The sequence below is a fragment of the Balaenoptera acutorostrata genome, chromosome 1 (genome assembly GCF_949987535.1).
Source record: "Balaenoptera acutorostrata chromosome 1, mBalAcu1.1, whole genome shotgun sequence".
In the NCBI taxonomy this organism is placed as follows: domain Eukaryota; kingdom Metazoa; phylum Chordata; class Mammalia; order Artiodactyla; family Balaenopteridae; genus Balaenoptera; species Balaenoptera acutorostrata.
In genome coordinates this window covers 101,054,110-101,071,018 of record NC_080064.1, presented here as the reverse complement: position 1 = coordinate 101,071,018, position 16,909 = coordinate 101,054,110, and the positions used below count along the sequence as shown (strand labels likewise).

The following is a 16,909-nucleotide window of genomic DNA, read 5'->3' as shown; positions in this document are numbered from 1 at the left end:
TTCTTCAGTGATCTCTTGGTTATTTTTTTTAAAACATCTTTATTGAAGTATAATTACCTTACAATGGTGTGTTAGCTTCTGCTTTATAACAAAGTGAATCAGTTATACATATACAATATGTTCCCATTTCTCCTCCCTCTTGCATCTCCCTCCCTCCCACCCTCCCCATCCCACCCCTCTAGGTGGTCACAAAGCACCGAGCTGATCTCCCTGTGCTATGCGGCTGCTTCCCACTAGTTATCTGTTTTACATTTGGTAGTGTATATATGTCCATGACACTCTCTTACCCTGTCACATCTCACCCCACCCCCTCCCCATATCCTCAAGTCCATTCTCTAGTAGGTCTGTGTCTTTATTCCCGTCTTGCCACTAGGTTCTTCGTGGCGTTTTTTTTTTTTCCCCTTAGATTCCATATATATGTGTTAGCATACTGTATTTGTTTTTCTCTTTCTGACTTACTTCACTCTGTATGACAGACTCTAACTCCATCCACCTCATTACAAATACCTCCATTTCATTTCTTTTTATGGCTGAGTAATATTCCATTGTATATATGTGCCACATCTTCTTTATCCATTCATCTGTCGATGGACATTTAGGTTGCTTCCATGTCCTGGCTATTGTAAATAGAGCTGCAATGAACATTTTGGTACGTGACTCTTTTTGACCTATGGTTTTCTCAGGGTATATGCCCAGTATTGGGATTGCTGGGTCGTATGGTAGTTCTATTTGTAGTTTTTTAAGGAACCTCCATACTGTTCTCCATAGTGGCTGTATCAATTTACATTCCCACCAACAGTGCAAGAGTGTTCCCTTTCCTCCACACCCTCTCCAGCATTTATTGTTTCTAGATTTTTTGATGATGGCCATTCTGACCGGTGTGAGATGATATCTCATTGTAGTTTTGATTTGCATTTCTCTAATGATTAATGATGTTGAGCATTCTTTCATGTGTCTGTAGGCCATCTGTATATCTTCTTTGGAGAAATGTCTATTTAGGTCTTCTGCCCATTTTTGGATTGGGTTGTTCGTTTTTTTGTTATTGAGCTGCATAAGCTGCTTGTAAATCTTGGAGATTAATCCTTTGTCAGTTGCTTCATTTGTAAATATTTTCTCCCATTCTGATGGTTGTCTTTTGGTCTTGTTTATGGTTTCCTTTGCTGTGCAAAAGCTTTTAAGTTTCATTAGGTCCCATTTGTTTATTTGTGTTCTTATTTCCATTTCTCTGGGAGCTGGGTCAAAAAGAATCTTGCTGTGATGTATGCCATAGAGTGTGCTGCCTATGTTTTCCTCTAAGAGTTTGATAGTGTCTGCCCTTACACTTAAGTCTTTAATCCATTTTGAGTTTATTTTTGTGCATGGTGTCAGGGAGTGTTCTAATTTCATACTTTTACATGTACCTGTCCAATTTTCCCAGCACCACTTATTGAAGAGGCTGTCTTTTCTCCACTGTATATGCTTGCCTCCTTTATCAAAGATAAGGTGACCATATGTGTGTGGGTTTATCTCTGGGCTTTCTATCCTGTTCCATTGATCTATATTTCTGTTTTTGTGCCAGTACCAAACTGTCTTGATTACTGAAGCTTTGTAATATAGTCTGAAGTCAGGGAGCCTGATTCCCCCAGCTCCATTTTTCGTTCTCAAGATTGCTTTGGCTATTTGGGGTCTTTTGTGTTTCCATACAAATTGTGAAATTTTTTGTTCTAGTTCTGTGAAAAATGCCAGTGGTAGTTTGATAGGGATTGCATTGAATCTGTAGATTGCTCTGGGTAGTAGAGTCATTTTCACAATGTTGATTCTTCCAATCCAGGAACATGGTATATCTCTCCATCTATTTGTATCATCTTTAATTTCTTTCATCAGTGTCTTATAATTTTCTGCATACAGGTCTTTTGTCTCCTTAGGTAGGTTTATTCCTAGATATTTTATTCTTTTTGTTGCAATAGTAAATGGGAGTGTTTTCTTAATTTCACTTTCAGATTTTTCATCATTAGTGTATAGAAATGCAAGAGATTTCTGTGCATTAATTTTGTATCCTGCTACTTTACCAAATTCATTGATTAGCTCTAGGAGTTTTCTGGTAGCATCTTTAGGATTCTCTATGTATAGTATCATGTCATCTGCAAATAGTGACAGCTTTACTTCTTCTTTTCTGATTTGGATTCCTTTTATTTCTTTGTCTTCTCTGATTGCTGTGGCTAACACTTCCAAAACTATGTTGAATAATAGTGGTGAGAGTGGGCAACCTTGTCTTGTTCCTGATCTTAGTGGAAATGGTTTCAGTTTTTCACCATTGAGGACAATGTTGGCTGTGGGTTTGTCATATATGGTCTTTATTATGTTGAGGAAAGTTCCCTCGATGCCTACTTTCTGCAGGGCTTTTATCATAAATGGGTGTTGAATTTTGTCAAAAGCTTTCTCTGCATCTATTGAGATGATCATATGGTTTTTCTCCTTCAATTTGTTTATATGGTGTATCACGTTGATCGATTTGCGTATATTGAAGAATCCTTGCATTCCTGGGATAAACCCCACTTGATCATGGTGTATGATCCTTTTAATGTGCTGTTGGATTCTGTTTGCTAGTATTTTGTTGAGGATTTTTGCATCTATGTTCATCAGTGATATTGGCCTGTAGTTTTCTTTCTTTGTGACATCTTTGTCTGGTTTTGGTATCAGGGTGATGGTGGCCTCGTAGAATGAGTTTGGGAGTGTTCCTCCCTCTGCAATATTTTGGAAGAGTTTGAGAAGGATAGGTGTTAGCTCTTCTCTAAATGTTTGATAGAATTCACCTGTGAAGCCATCTGGTCCTGGGCTTTTGTTTGTTGGAAGGTTTTTAATCACAGTTTCAATTTCAGTGCTTGTGATTGATCTCTTGGTTATTAAGTAGTGTATTGTTTAGCCTCCATGTGTTTGTATTTTTTCTGTAATTGATATCTAGTCTCATAGCGTTGTGGTCGGAAAAAATACTTGATACAATTTCAATTTTCTCAAATTTACCAAAACTTGATTTGTGACCCAAGATATGACCTATCCTGGAGAATGTTCCGTGAGCACTTGAGAAGAAAGTGTATTCTGTTGTTTTTGGATGGAATGTCCTATAAATATCAATTAAGTCCATCTTGTTTAATGTATCAATTAAAGCTTGTGTTTCCTTATTTATTTTCATTTTGGATGACCTGTCCATTGATGAAAGTGGGATGTTAAAGTCCCCTACTATGATTGTGTTACTGTCGATTTCCCCTTTTATGGCTGTTAGCATTTGCCTTATGTACTGAGGCGCTCTTATGTTGGGTGCATAAATATTTACAATTGTTATATCTTCTTCTTGGATTGATCCCTTGATCATTATGTCGTGTCCTTCTTTGTCTCTTGTAATAGTGTTTATTTTACAGTCTATTTTGTCTGATATGAGAATTGCTACTCCAGCTTTCTTTTGATTTCCATTTGCATGGAATATCTTTTTCCATCCCCTCACTTTCAGTCTGTATATGTCCCTAGGTGTGAAGTGGGTCTCTAGTAGACAGCATATATAAGGGTCTTGTTTCTGTATCCATTCAGCCAGTCTATGTCTTTTGGTTGGAGCATTTAATCCATTTACATTTAAGGTAGTTATTGATCTGTATGTTCCTATTACCATTTTCTTGATTATTTTGGATTTGTTATTGTAGGTCTGTTCCTTCTCTTGTGTTTCCTGCCTAGAGAAGTTCCTTTAGCATTTGTTGTAAAGCTGGTTTGGTGGAGCTGAATTCTCTTAGCTTTTGCCTGTCTGTAAAGGTTTTAATTTCTCCGTCAAATCTGAATGAGACCCTTGCTGGGTAGAGTAATCTTGGTTGCAGGTTTTTCCCTTTCATCACTTTAAATATGTCCTGCCTCTCCCTTCTGGCTTGCAGAGTTTCTGCTGAAAGATCAGCTGTTAACCTTATGGGGATTCCCTTGTATGTTATTTGTTGTCTTTCCCTTGCTGCTTTTAATATTTTTTCTTTGTATTTAATATTTAATAGTTTGATTAATACGTGTCTTGGCGTGTTCCTCTTTGGATTTATCCTGTATGGGACTCTCTGTGCTTCCTGCACTTGATTGACTATTTCTTTTCCCATATTAGGGAAGTTTTCAACTATAGTCCTTCAAATATTTTCTCACTCCCTTTCTTTTTCTCTTCTTCTGGACCCCTATAATTAGAATGTTGGTGCATTTAATGTTTTCCCAGAGGTCTCTAAGACTGTTCTCAATTCTTTTCATTCTTTTTTCTTTATTCTGCTCTGCAGTAGTTATTTCCACTATTTTATCTTCCAGGTCACTTATCCGTTCTTCTGCCTTAGTTATTCTGCTATTGATTCCTTCTAGAGAATTTTTAATTTCATTTATTGTGTTGTTCATCATTGTTTGTTTGCTCTTTAGTTCTTCTAATTCTCCTTGTTAAACATTTCTTGTATTTCCTCCGTTCTATTTCCAAGATTTTGGATCATCTTTACTATCATTACTCCGAATTCTTTTTCAGGTAGACTGCCTATTTCCTCTTCATTTGTTTGGTCTGGTGGGTTTTTACCTTGCTCCTTCATCTGCTGTGTGTTTTCTGTCTTCTCATTTTGCTTAACTTAATGTGTTTGGGGGTCTCCTTTTCGCAGGCTGCAGGTTCATAGTTCTTGTTGTTTATGGTGTCTGCCTGCAGTGGCTAATGTTGGTTCAGTGGGTTGTGTAAGCTTCCTGGTGGAGGGGACTGGTGCCTGTCTTCTGGTGATGAGGCTGGATCTTGTCTTTCAGGTGGGCAGGACCATGTCTTATGGTGTGTTTTGGGGTGTCTGTGACCTTATTATGATTTTAAGCAGCCTCTCTTCTAGTGGTGGGGTTGTGTCCCTGTCTTGCTAGTTGTTTGGCATAGGGTGTCCAGCACTGTAGCTTGCTGGTCATTGAGTGGAGCTGGGACTTAGCATTGAGATGGAGATCTCTGAAAGAGCTTTAGCTGTTTGATATTACTTGGAGCCAGGAGGTCTCTGGTGGACCAATGTCCTGAACTTGGCTCTCTCACCTCAGAGGCACAGGCCTGACACCCGGCCGGAGCACCAAGACCCTGTCAGCCACACAGATCAGAAGAAAATGGAGAAAAAAAGAAAGAAAGAATGAAAGAAAGAAAGAAAGAAAGAAAGAAAGAAAAGAAAGCTATTAAAATAAAAATAAATATTAAAAATATAAATAAATTAAAAATTAATAAAAAAAGAAAGAAGAGAGTAACGAAACCAAAAAACAAATCCACCAATGATAACAAGCACTGAAAACTATACTAAAAAAACCCCCAAAACAGACAGACAGAACCCTAGGACAAATGGTACAAGCAAAGCTATACAGAGAAAATCACACAAAGTAGCATAGACATACACACTCACAAAAAGAGAAAATGGAAAAAAAAAAATATATATATATATAAAGGAGGAAGAGAGCAACCAAATCAATAAACAAATCTACCAATGATAATAAACTCTAAATACTAAACTAAGATAAACATAAAACCAGAAACAAATTAGATGCAGAAAGCAAACCCCAAGGCTACAGTTGCTCCCAAAGTCCACTGGTCCTCCATTTTGGGATGATTTGTTGTTTATTCAGGTATTCCAGAGATGCAGGGTACATCAAGTTGATTGTGCAGATTTAATCCGCTGCTCCTGAGGCTGCTGGGAGGAATTTCCCTTTCTCTTCTTTGTTCTCACAGCTCTTGGGGTTCAGCTTTGGATTTGGCCCCGCCTCTGTGCGAGGTTGCCTGAGGGAGTCTTTTGGGAAGTCTGAGGTCTTCTGACAGTGTTCAGTAGGTGTTCTGTAGGAGTTGTTCCACATGTAGATGTATTTCTGACGTATTTGTGGGGAGGAAGGTGATCTCCACGTCTTACTCCTCCAACATCTTGAAGGTCTCTCTCTGCATGAATTTTAAGATGAGGTTTTCTATTTCTGCAGAAGCACCTTTGGAATTTTTATAGGGATTGCATTGAATCTGTAGATCACTTTGTGTAATGTTATCGTGACAATATAATGTCTTCCACTTCATGAACATCGAATGTCTCTCCATTTATGTTATTTGTCAGCAATGGTTTGTAGTTTTCAGTATATAAGTCTTTCACTTCCTTGGTTAAGTTTATTCCTTAGTATGTATATTTTTGATACATATATATATATATATTAGAATTGCTTTCCTAATTTCCTTTTCAGAATGTTTATTGCTAATGTATAGTAGTGCAACTGGTTTTTGTGTGTTGATTATATATTCTGCAATTTTGCTGAATTGGTTTATTAGCTGTAGCATGTTTTTTTGTGAGTGTGTGTGGAATCTTTCAACATATAAAATTATGTCATCTGCAAATGAAGGTAACTTTACTTCCTCCTTTCCCATTTTGATGCCTTTATTTGTTTGTTTGCTTTCTTACCTAATTGCTCTGGCTAGAGCTTCTGGTATTATGTTGAATAAAAATGGCAAAAATTGGCATCCTTGTCTCATGCCTGATCTTGGGGGACAGCTTTCAGTCCTTCACCTTTGAGTATGATATTAGCTGTGGGTTTTTCATATATGGCCTTTATCATGTTGAGGAAATTCCCTTATATTCCCAGTTTATTAAGTATTTTTATCATGAATTTGTCAAATTTTTTTCTTCCTCAATCGATATGATCATGTGGGTTTCTTCTCCTTAATTCTATTAATATGATATATTACACTGATTAATTTTTGAATGTTGAACCATCCTTGCACTCTGGAAATAAATCTCACTTGGTCATGGTGTGTAATCCTTTTACTATGCTGAACTCAGTTTGCTAGTATTTTATTGAGGACTTTCGCATCAATATTCATAAAGAATATTGGTCTGTGGTTTTCTTTTGCCTGTAACATCTTTGTCTAGCTTTGGCAACAGAGAATTACTGTCCTCATTGCATGACTTAGGAGTGTCATTCAAGTTTTAGGAAGAGTTCGTGCAGGATTGGCATTTATTCTTCCTTAAATGTTTGGTACAATTCACCAATGAAGCCATCTGGTCCTGGACTTTTCTTTGTTGGGAAAATATTTGATTACTGATTCAGCCTACTTGCTAGTTGTAGGTCTATTCAGATTTTCCATTTCTTTCTGAATCTGTTTTGGTTGATCATATGTTTTTAGGAATTTGTTCATTTAATCCAGGTCATACAATTTGTTGGCATACAATTATTCATATTATTATCTTATACTTTTTGTTTCTGTGAAATTAGTAGTAATGTCCCCACTTTTATTTCTGTAATTTGAGATTTTAGCAATTTCAGTCTTCTCTTTTTCCCTTAGTCAGTCTCTAGCTAAAGCTTTGTGAATTTTACAGATCTTTTCAAAGGATCAAATTTTGGTTTTGTTGGTTTTCTCCATTGTTTTCTCTATTTCATTTATCTCTGCTCTAATCTTTTAATATTTCCTTCCTTCTGCTAGCTTTGGGTTTAGTTTGTTCTTATTCTAGTTCCTTAAGGTATAAAGTTAGGTAATTAATTTGAAATCTTTCTTCCAGGCATTCACAGCTGTAAATTTACCTCTAAGCACTGCTTTCACTGTATTCCATACATTTTGGTATGATGTATTTTCATTCATTTCTAAGTATTCTCTAATTTCTATTGTGATTTCTCCTTTGACCCATTGGTTGTTTAAGAGGGTTTAATTTACACATACTTGTGAATTTTCCAGGTTTCCTTCTGTTATTGATTTCTAGTTTCAACCCATTATGATTGTAAAAGATACTTTGTATGACTTCTCTCTTTTAAAATTTATTAAAGCTTGTTTTGTGGCCTAACATCTGGTCTATCCTGGAGAATGTTCCATATATGTTTGATAAGAATGTATGTTTTGTTGGGTAGAGTGTTCTATGAGTGTTTGTTAGTTCTTATTTGTTTACATGATTGTTCATGTCTGTCCTCTGTCTCCTTGTTGATCTGATTTTTCTATTCATTATTGAACGTGGAGTATTAAAGTCTCTGTATCAGTTTATTAGGCTTGCTGTAACAAGTACCACAAACCAAGGAGGGTTTAAAACAACAAATTAATTTTCTCACAGTTCTGGAGTCACAAAGTCTAAAATTAAGGTGTCAGCAAGGCCATGCTCTCTCTCATAGCTCTAGGGGAAGAATCTTCCTTGCCTATTGCTATTTTTTGGTTTTTCCAGCAATCCTTGTTGTACTTTGGCTTGCAGATACATTACTGCAGTCCAGTCTCTGCCTCCATCATCACACCACATTCTCCCTGTGTGTCTCTGCGTCTCTCTTTTCTCTTTTTGTAAGGACACAAGTCATTGCATTAGGGCCCACCCTAATCCAATATGACCTCATCTTAACTAATTACATCTGCAAAGACCCTATTTCCAAATAAGGTCACATTCACAGATTTCCGGGATTAGATTTTAACATATCTTTTTGAGAGTCACAATTAAACCCACTACAGGTGGAATCTTATAATTGCTGACTTTTTAGAAAAACATATTGAAACATCCCTGAAGGCAGGATATATTGTACAATTGATGGTAGCTTGGATTCCATGAGCCATAGTAACAAATTTCATAATGTGATAATTCCTATGAAGAAAATAAAGATTGAGAGTGTTTGGGCAAGTGGGTGGGAGTGTGATTTTAGGTTGAGTGGTCAGGAGAGGTTTCCTTATGTAGGTGAAATTTAAGTAGAGAATAATTACTTAGAAAGAGCCAGCCATGCAAAATCTGGAGCAAAAGTATTTCAATCAGAGGGAATAGTAAGAGTAAAAGCATCGAATTGGTAACGAGTTTGGTATGCTTATGGAATGGCAAGAAAACCAGTATAGCTGGAGCACAGTAAGGAAGAAAAATGTAGAACAAGATAAGTATGAGGACATAACATAAAAGGTTGAGATGATGAAAGTTCTGAAAGTAAAGTGTTCCTGAGAATAAAGTTATATTTTAAATAAACAACATTTTAGAACTTCCACATATGAAAAGATGATGCTATAAGCAAATCCTTCTCAATTTCTATAACACTATTTAATCCTTTATTTTGACCCTTTTGATTTCAGTATGTGAACAAGTTACTGCTGGGTTCAATATTTTGGAAACTCATATGACTCTTTCATGAATTATTTTAAATCTTTATATTTTCTGAAAAATAACTTCTTAGTCTTATGAATGCTAAAATCTCTCATGGCCATTGCATCACTAAAAAACAATCTCTTACTTCTCTTGAAGATTCAAGCAAAGTATTCAGTTTCTAAGCAAAATCCTAATCAAGAAGCAGATTCTTATTCTCCTAATTTACCAAAAAGGTGAGTATAATTTTACACACCTAAATGTTATCTAATTGTGTCTGGGAGGAAAATCTCATGCTTATATCTCATAGTGATGCTGAGAAGAGGATATGGGAAGAGACCTCTTTGGGATATGGTATCATCATTACTTTCTTTTTTGTTTCAGCATCATAAAAGAAGCAAAAGTGATGAACCAACAGAGCAAAGGAAGAATAAGGGTGAAAAGTGCAGAAGCTTCTTCCTTTGACCTCAGGATTTCTGAAATAAGTAAAAAGGAAGGGTTAGTCATGCACCCTTCTAAACAGAGCAGTTCTTTAGAGTTTTTGGAGCTAAATTGTGGTTGTAACAAAAATGCTGACACAACCATGAAATGGGAGAGAAAGGTATTCCCAATAGCTGGGGAGCCTCTTCAGAAGCATCAAAGTTTGGACTTGAGCTCCATTTTGTTTGGAGCACGTCCTAACTCTAAACCTGTAAATGCAGCAGGAAGATGTTTTAATTTAAAGGGGCCAATAATGCGGACCAAATCAACTCCCTTTGAATTGATGCAACAGAGAGACACCAAAGAGTTGGACGTCGAGGAAAATTTTTATTTGGAATCTCACCCACACAATTCTTGTCTTGAGCAGGCTCAAAAAGTGATGCATGTTTCTTCAGCAGAAGTGAATTATTCACCATCATATGACTCTAAGCATCAAATGTGCAATGCCTCTAATGCAAAGCAGCATGACTCTGGTGCTTTTAAAGTACTTTCTTACATGTCTTTAGTAGAAGATCCTTATTATTCATCATTGTCTCCAAGTAGTGCTGGTTCTAAGATGTCTCTTGATTTACCTGAGAAGCAAGATGAAACTGTTTTACCTTGTTCTTCACTGCCAAAATCTTCTACAACCCTCTTTCCTTATTACAATTCACGTGATTCTTTAGCACTGAATCCTCCGACCAATTTCCCCCCACCACTGACCCAAGAGACAGCAGTAGTAGGTAAGTCATTTTAAAAAGTTTGTACAGCATTTTAGATTTGACTTTATTTCTATGAGATATGGTTTTTTTTACCCCCCCCACCCTTTTATCCTTCTCTGCTTCCTTCTCCTTTTTCTCCTCCTCAAAAAAATTAATTCCATGAGTGTTTTGATGATGTGATAAGTTGAAAATAGCAATAACAAATATGTAATATTCCATGAAACAAGCAATAGTGGAGGCAGTCAGATCTGGTACAGGACCTATGCCAGCAGGCGTGCTTCTAAAGGCAGCAGTCCTCATTCCTAGAAGTGTCTATCAAATGTCCACAATTTTGTTATACAGCAGAAACTAACACAACATTGTAAAGCAATTATACTCCAGTAAAGATGTTAAAAAAAAAAAGTCCACAATTTATCCTTAGCACGCAGAAGCAACTTCCAAAAAAAATCAGAAAAGATTTGATCAACAGCACCACATGGTCACTCAGAATTTTTGTTGGAGAATCATGTGTCTATACTAAATTGAACAGATTGCTAAGAATTGAATTCTCTTCCTACAGGATTTGGAAGAGGAGGACTTGATTCCCTCTTGTCCTTTTATAATAAATTTAGAGATGAGGATACATGTTCAGTATTCCGTATGATATTTTAATCTTATACGACTTTAATTTCATATTTTATCTCTTATAGTTCTGTATTTTTGCATATTATGCATATTGTTTCATATTACTGAGTGGTTTGAAAGTAGAAGTAAATATTTGGTTAGATAATTATAATAGTTTGATATGAAAGAAGACGTTGTGAAAGAAGAGTTAAAGCAAGTTTTACTCTCTTAGATATGTCATCAGAAATTTATAAAGAATGGTCCACCTAGGTAGGAAGTAGAGAAAGCTTTTTCTCTATGACATTATTTACTGTACAGAGTTCCTCAATAGATATGTACATGCATAGTTTTGTTATAAAAATATTTCATCTGGATCTAGTTTCTTCTTTGGTTAGAAGGAAGGATTACATACTTTGATCTTGTTTTATGATTTAACGAAATTTTATTTTTCTAGATACCTATAGTTCCGTAAACTTCCCTGTCAGCATTAGGAACCAAATCCTTATCTTCAAAGATAGTAGCAACATTGACATGTATGCCATCTGGTGGCAGTTTCTCATAATAGCATTAAAATTCTATAAAAATTCTGAATACTTCTATAGAAATATAGAAAACCTTGTTATACCATTTTTTTGTAAACAGGAAAAATATCAATATTCTTAATTCTATAAGAATGAAGAAGAGATACTAAAATGTTTGTGATTTTTACCTGCTCTGTAATTGAATCTTTGTCATGTCAACGTGCTTTATGATGTATATTCTATGTAAAACAAAAGGCAAGAGTTATGGAGAAAACAATCCAAAGCTTCCTAAATTAATATAAGATGTTACATTATGTTAACTGATACTCAGTGACTTAATCAAAATACCTTTGAGCTTTTAAAAGAAATAATAAATCTTGAAGAAAAATCAAAATCCTCCTGGGTTTCCAATTTAGGATTAGAGAATTTATGTTGTTTTCTCCTTGAGTGAACAGATACCAGCTTAAATATATTAATGATGCTTGACATAATTTGTACCAAGATTAGAATATAAGAATTTTCTTTGGATTTTTCTAATTAAAATTTTTGATTATATTTCGGACATTTTGGATAGCAACTTCTCCAAGAATAAATGATGAAATTCCCCCTCCACTTCCTGAACGGACACCTGAATCTTTTATTGTGGTAGAGGAAGCTGGTGAGTACAGTTCAGTAAGTGTAAAATAAAGTGTGGATTAACTATATTACTTCTTAGGTCCTCTCAATATTCTGTGTGCTATTGCCGAGTAACAATTGCTCTCTAAAATTACAGCACTAAAATTGAAACATATTTACTTTTTTTACAGGAGAATTTCCCCTGGATGTTCCCAAATCTTCATCTTCAGCTGTGAAGGTAAAAATTGGAACATCACTAGAATGTAGTAGAACATCTGAATCAAAGAAATTTGATGATTTGGTAAGACTTAGACCAAGCAAGGTCAATAACTTTTTTCTGACTCTACTCACTTGGATTCAACGGACTATAGTCCTATTCCTTATATATACATTTTTTTTCATAAATTTACTTATTTATTTATTTATTTTTGGCTGCATTGGGTCTTCGTTGCTGTGCGCAGGCTTTTCTCTAGCTGCGGTGAGCGGGGGCTACTCTTCGTTGCGGTGCGTGGGCTTCTCATTGCAGTGGCTTCTCTTGTTGCAGAGTGTGGGCTCTAGGCACACGGGCTTCAGTAGTTGTGGCACGCAGGCTCAGCAGTTGTGGCTTGCGGCCTCTAGAGCACAGGCTCAGTAGTTGTGGAGCACAGGCTTAGTTGCTCGGCAGCATGTGGGATCTTGCCGGACCAGGGCTTGAACTCATGTCTCCTGCACTGGCAGGAGGATTCTTAACCACTGTGCCACCAGGGAAGCCCCTTCCTTTTATTTTTAACACCTATCACTTAGTAAATCCTAAGGGGATACTATTTATAAAACAATGTGCTAGAGGATGTGGGGGATAAAAAGATGTATAAGACACAATTATTGCCCTTAAGAAACTTATAGTTCAGTAGTGGGGATATAGCATGTGTACACAAGTCTTTATTTTTGTCTGTATTTATTATAACAAGGCAAATATAATCAGTGCCATATGGAAGATAAGAACTTTGAAACTGTGAGAGATCCCTTCAGGTTGGAAGTGATCAAGGAAGACAGTGAAAGAAGAAACATTTGACTTTATTCTTGAAGGACAGTTAAGGCAAAAATAATTGTTTCATAAGTAGATTGCTTGTTCATAGCAGTCATCTGGTAGGCTGTTTCTTGTTAGCTGTGATAACACAGAGAGTAGTTTTTAAAAAAAAATAACAGATGTCTATATTATTTAAGATAAACCTTTTGGAATAATGTTCCCTCTTCTAGAAGAAAAACCTATACCTTCAACAATCTGTTATTCATTTGTATATAATTCTATGAACCAACTATCTTAAAATTTCAGAGATCAGAAAAGTAATTAACTAAAACATTTAAACACACTTACAATTGCAGTGCTGGTGGGCAAATATTCCCTGCCTTATAAATTACACTTTTTTTTCTCTTTTTAATTTATTTTATTTATTTATTTTTAGCTGTGTTGGGTCTTTGTTGCTGCGTGCGGGCTTTCTCTAGGTGCAGCGAGTGAAGGCTACTCTTTGTTGTGGTGCACGGGCTTCTCATTGTGGTGGCTTCTCTTGTTGCAGGGCATGGGCTCTAGGCACGTGGGCTTCAGTAGTTGTGGCACGTGGGCTCAGTAGTTGTGGCTCACAAGCTCTAGAGCGCAGGCTCAGTAGTTGTGGCACATGGGCTTAGTTGCTCCGCGGCATGTGGGATTTTCTCGGACAAGGGCTTGAACCCATGGTCCTCTGCATTAATAGGCGGATTCTTAACCACTGCGCCACCAGGGAAGCCCTTAAATTACACTTTTAATGTGCTAGTAACTGTTACTATTATTGCTAATGGCCTTTATCTTAACAACTCCCAGAGTAAAGAACAATCACTACTTTTTCAGTGTCATGAAGTAATTTCAGTGGCAACAACCTTACCTGGAATTAAATTTTCAGGGAAATGTTCTGAGTAGGAAGGAAATAACTATAAAAAGGATCAATATAGGACCAATATTCATGACATATACAAATCACTGTAGGAGTGGATGATTCTTCACAGTTCAGCACATTTATAAATTAGGAAAAATAGGGTCAACATTTCATAACTATCTCTAGTGGTATATGAAATATAATTTTAAAATGCTATTTATTGCTTTGAGTTTATAGATTTGTATACATGTTCTTCTTTCACTTTGACTTTCTTTCTTTTTCAGAGTGTAAAACCCCAGAGTCCCAAATCAGGTAAAAAATTTTCTTTGGCTTTAGATGACATTTCGCCTTAAGAATTTGTACTGCAAGAATGGCTCATTAAGTTTAGAGTAATTCACCTCAGGAGATGACATGGTTTCCATAATAGCTTCCACTATTTATTGATTTATTTCTGGTTTTCCTAGGCTAGTAGTTTTGTTTTGTCAAGGGCAAAAAGAAGACAGGATTTTAGAATTCTGCTCCTTGATATATAGCCCTAAAAAAAAAAAAAACAAACAAAAAACCCCAAACTATTTTAGATACAATCTCTTAAAACTTTGCAGCAGTTCCATTTTACTGGTTTTATCATTGTTAACAGTGTGATTCTAAAAAGTTATTTCTGGTCACTTAGGTCTTTAACTTGCCACTGCTTCTCTAGTACTTTCCTGCTTGTTTTATACATTGAATAACAACATCAACAGCAAACATCCTTTGAACACTGATAGGTACTTTACATACATTATAACAGGTAGTAGTTGCCCTTAACACATTTATTCATATTAACATATTGTTCAAATACGTAAATAAGCAGTATAACATAGAGGTTAAAAAGCATGAGCTTTGGTGTCAGGTAGACTTTCATTCAAATCCCCAGCCTACCAATAGTTATCAAAATCTATGACCTTGGTTACATTATATACTTTATTGATTTATCTCACTTATATAATGAGGATAATAGAACTCCCCTTCTAAGAGGATTTTTGTGAGGATCTAGTAAGATAAAGCACATAAAGCTTTTTGCACAGTGGTTGTCAAATAATAAGCTCTCATTAAATGTTACCTATTATAACTTTTATTAGGTAATTATTAAATGAACATTTCCTAAGCAAGTTCCGTGTGCCTTATACAGTGTTAGAATAGGCAGGATATTTAAGAAAGGACACTGCTTAATGATTATATATGTATTCAAATTGGGTAGACAAAATTAGCACTCACTTGGAACCATTAAGTGATAATCTATGTGGCACTGATTATCATCACCAGGAATCTGGAAAAAAGAAAGGTATCACTGGAGTGGTTAGGAAAGGCTTGAGTAGGTGAAAGAAATTTAAAAATATGGATAGAGGAAAAAAGAGGGAATTCCAGGAGCAGGGATCAGAGTAGCAGTGACTCCAAGGTAAAAATAAGCATGATGGGTACAGAGAAATGGTAAGTAGGTTAATTTAATTGCAACAGAGGTTCTATTATAGGGAAATATGGAAAATAAATTTGGATAGATAAAATGTGGGAAAATTCCGAAGGACTTAAAAGCTAGGCAGATGAAATATCCACAACAGATAAATCTATGTATAGAGAAAGCAGATTTGTGGTTGCCAATCTAATCTGGAGGGAATGGGGAGAGACTGCTAAATGAGTGTGGAGTTTCTTTTCAGGACGATTAAAATTTTGGAACTAGATTGTGGTGATGATTGCACATCATTGTGAATGTACTAAATGTCATTAACGGCAAATTTTGTTACATGTATTTTATCACACACGAAGCTTGGCAGAAGAATTTAAATTTAATTCAGTAAGTAATAAGCATTGAAGGTTCTTCATCAGGGGAGTATTAAGATGAAAATGGTATTTTGGGAAGGTATTTGTCAGGATATCGTTACCTGAAAGTTATAGTCTCATAATATTTCCTAAAATCAAGCGGGAAGGTGATAAGCTACTTCAGAGTAGTTATCAAATATTTATCAAATGCCTACTATATGCCAGTTATTGTATTAGGTGATGGAAATAAGTATTGTACTTAATTTTTGCATATTACCCAGCATATAAGGAATAAACAAGAGAACTTGCCTTATAGGTAAGTCCTAAGACGTGAAAAACCCAATGACTGAAGACAGATAAAACTCTAGCACTTAACCATATACTAATTTTCAAAAGACATTAATAGGGACTTCTCTGGCAGTCCAGTGGTTACAGCTCTGCGCTTCCAATGCAGGGGGTGCAGGTTCGATCCCTGGTCAGGGAACTAAGATCCCACCTGCCACGCGGTGTGGCCAAAAAATTTAAAAAAAAAAAAAAGACATTAATAAAGTATATAATTATACTTAGCGCTGTATAACGAGAAGCATACATCAATAGAACACCGTTTGTGTTCTAGGACTTACATTGTGGGAAAATAGCTCCATTATTTAAAATTCTTTATCATGGAAATTTTCAAACACACAGTTTAAATCTACCATAATAGCAGTAATCACACTAATAAAATTAATAATAATTCCTTAATATTATCTAATATACAGACTTTGTTCAATTTTCTCAAACTGTCTTAAACATGTCTTTTTACAGTTGGTTTATGTGAAGTTGGATTCAAACAAAGTCTGCACATTGCCTTTGGTTTATGTTTCTTAAGCCTTTTAAAGTTTGTAACAGTTCTTCTTTTTATGTTTTCTCATGCCATTTATTTGTTGAGGGAATGGGCCATTTGTCCTTAAGATTGGCTAATATTCTGGATTTGGCTGTTTGTATCCTCATGGTTTTATTTAACATGCTCCTTTATCTCCAGGATTCTCTGTAAAATTGTAGTAAGATTAGAAGCTTGACTAAATTCAGGTTCAATTTCTTTGGAAGAATACTTTTGTAAGTGAGCTACAAGTTTGTGATGAAACATAGGCTCATTGGCGAAAGAGCTAGAGTAACAAAGTTCTTGAGGCTCCAGTCAATGTTCAGATAATTTTTTATTTGGCTGTTGTAGGTTAATATTGAAAAATTGGAAAAGTTATACAAAACCAAAAAGGGATTTTTTTAAATAA

The 16,909-nt window shown here is 35.7% G+C and overlaps 1 protein-coding gene across 2 annotated transcripts in view; it reads left to right on the top strand.

The window, feature by feature from the left end:
- PTPN22 (protein tyrosine phosphatase non-receptor type 22) overlaps positions 1-16,909 on the top strand; it is a 63,362-nt gene that overhangs the window by 33,239 nt on the left and 13,214 nt on the right. Inside the window, exons 12-16 of one of the 2 annotated variants that reach the window (XM_007169367.2) lie at positions 9,201-9,277; positions 9,426-10,243; positions 11,921-12,004; positions 12,153-12,199; positions 14,132-14,159. In XM_007169367.2, the coding sequence (XP_007169429.2) occupies positions 9,201-9,277; positions 9,426-10,243; positions 11,921-12,004; positions 12,153-12,199; positions 14,132-14,159 (1,054 nt within the window). Of the gene's footprint in view, positions 1-9,200; positions 9,278-9,425; positions 10,244-11,920; positions 12,005-12,152; positions 12,263-14,131; positions 14,160-16,909 lie in introns of both variants that reach the window. The other variant, XM_007169366.2, reaches the window with a different exon arrangement.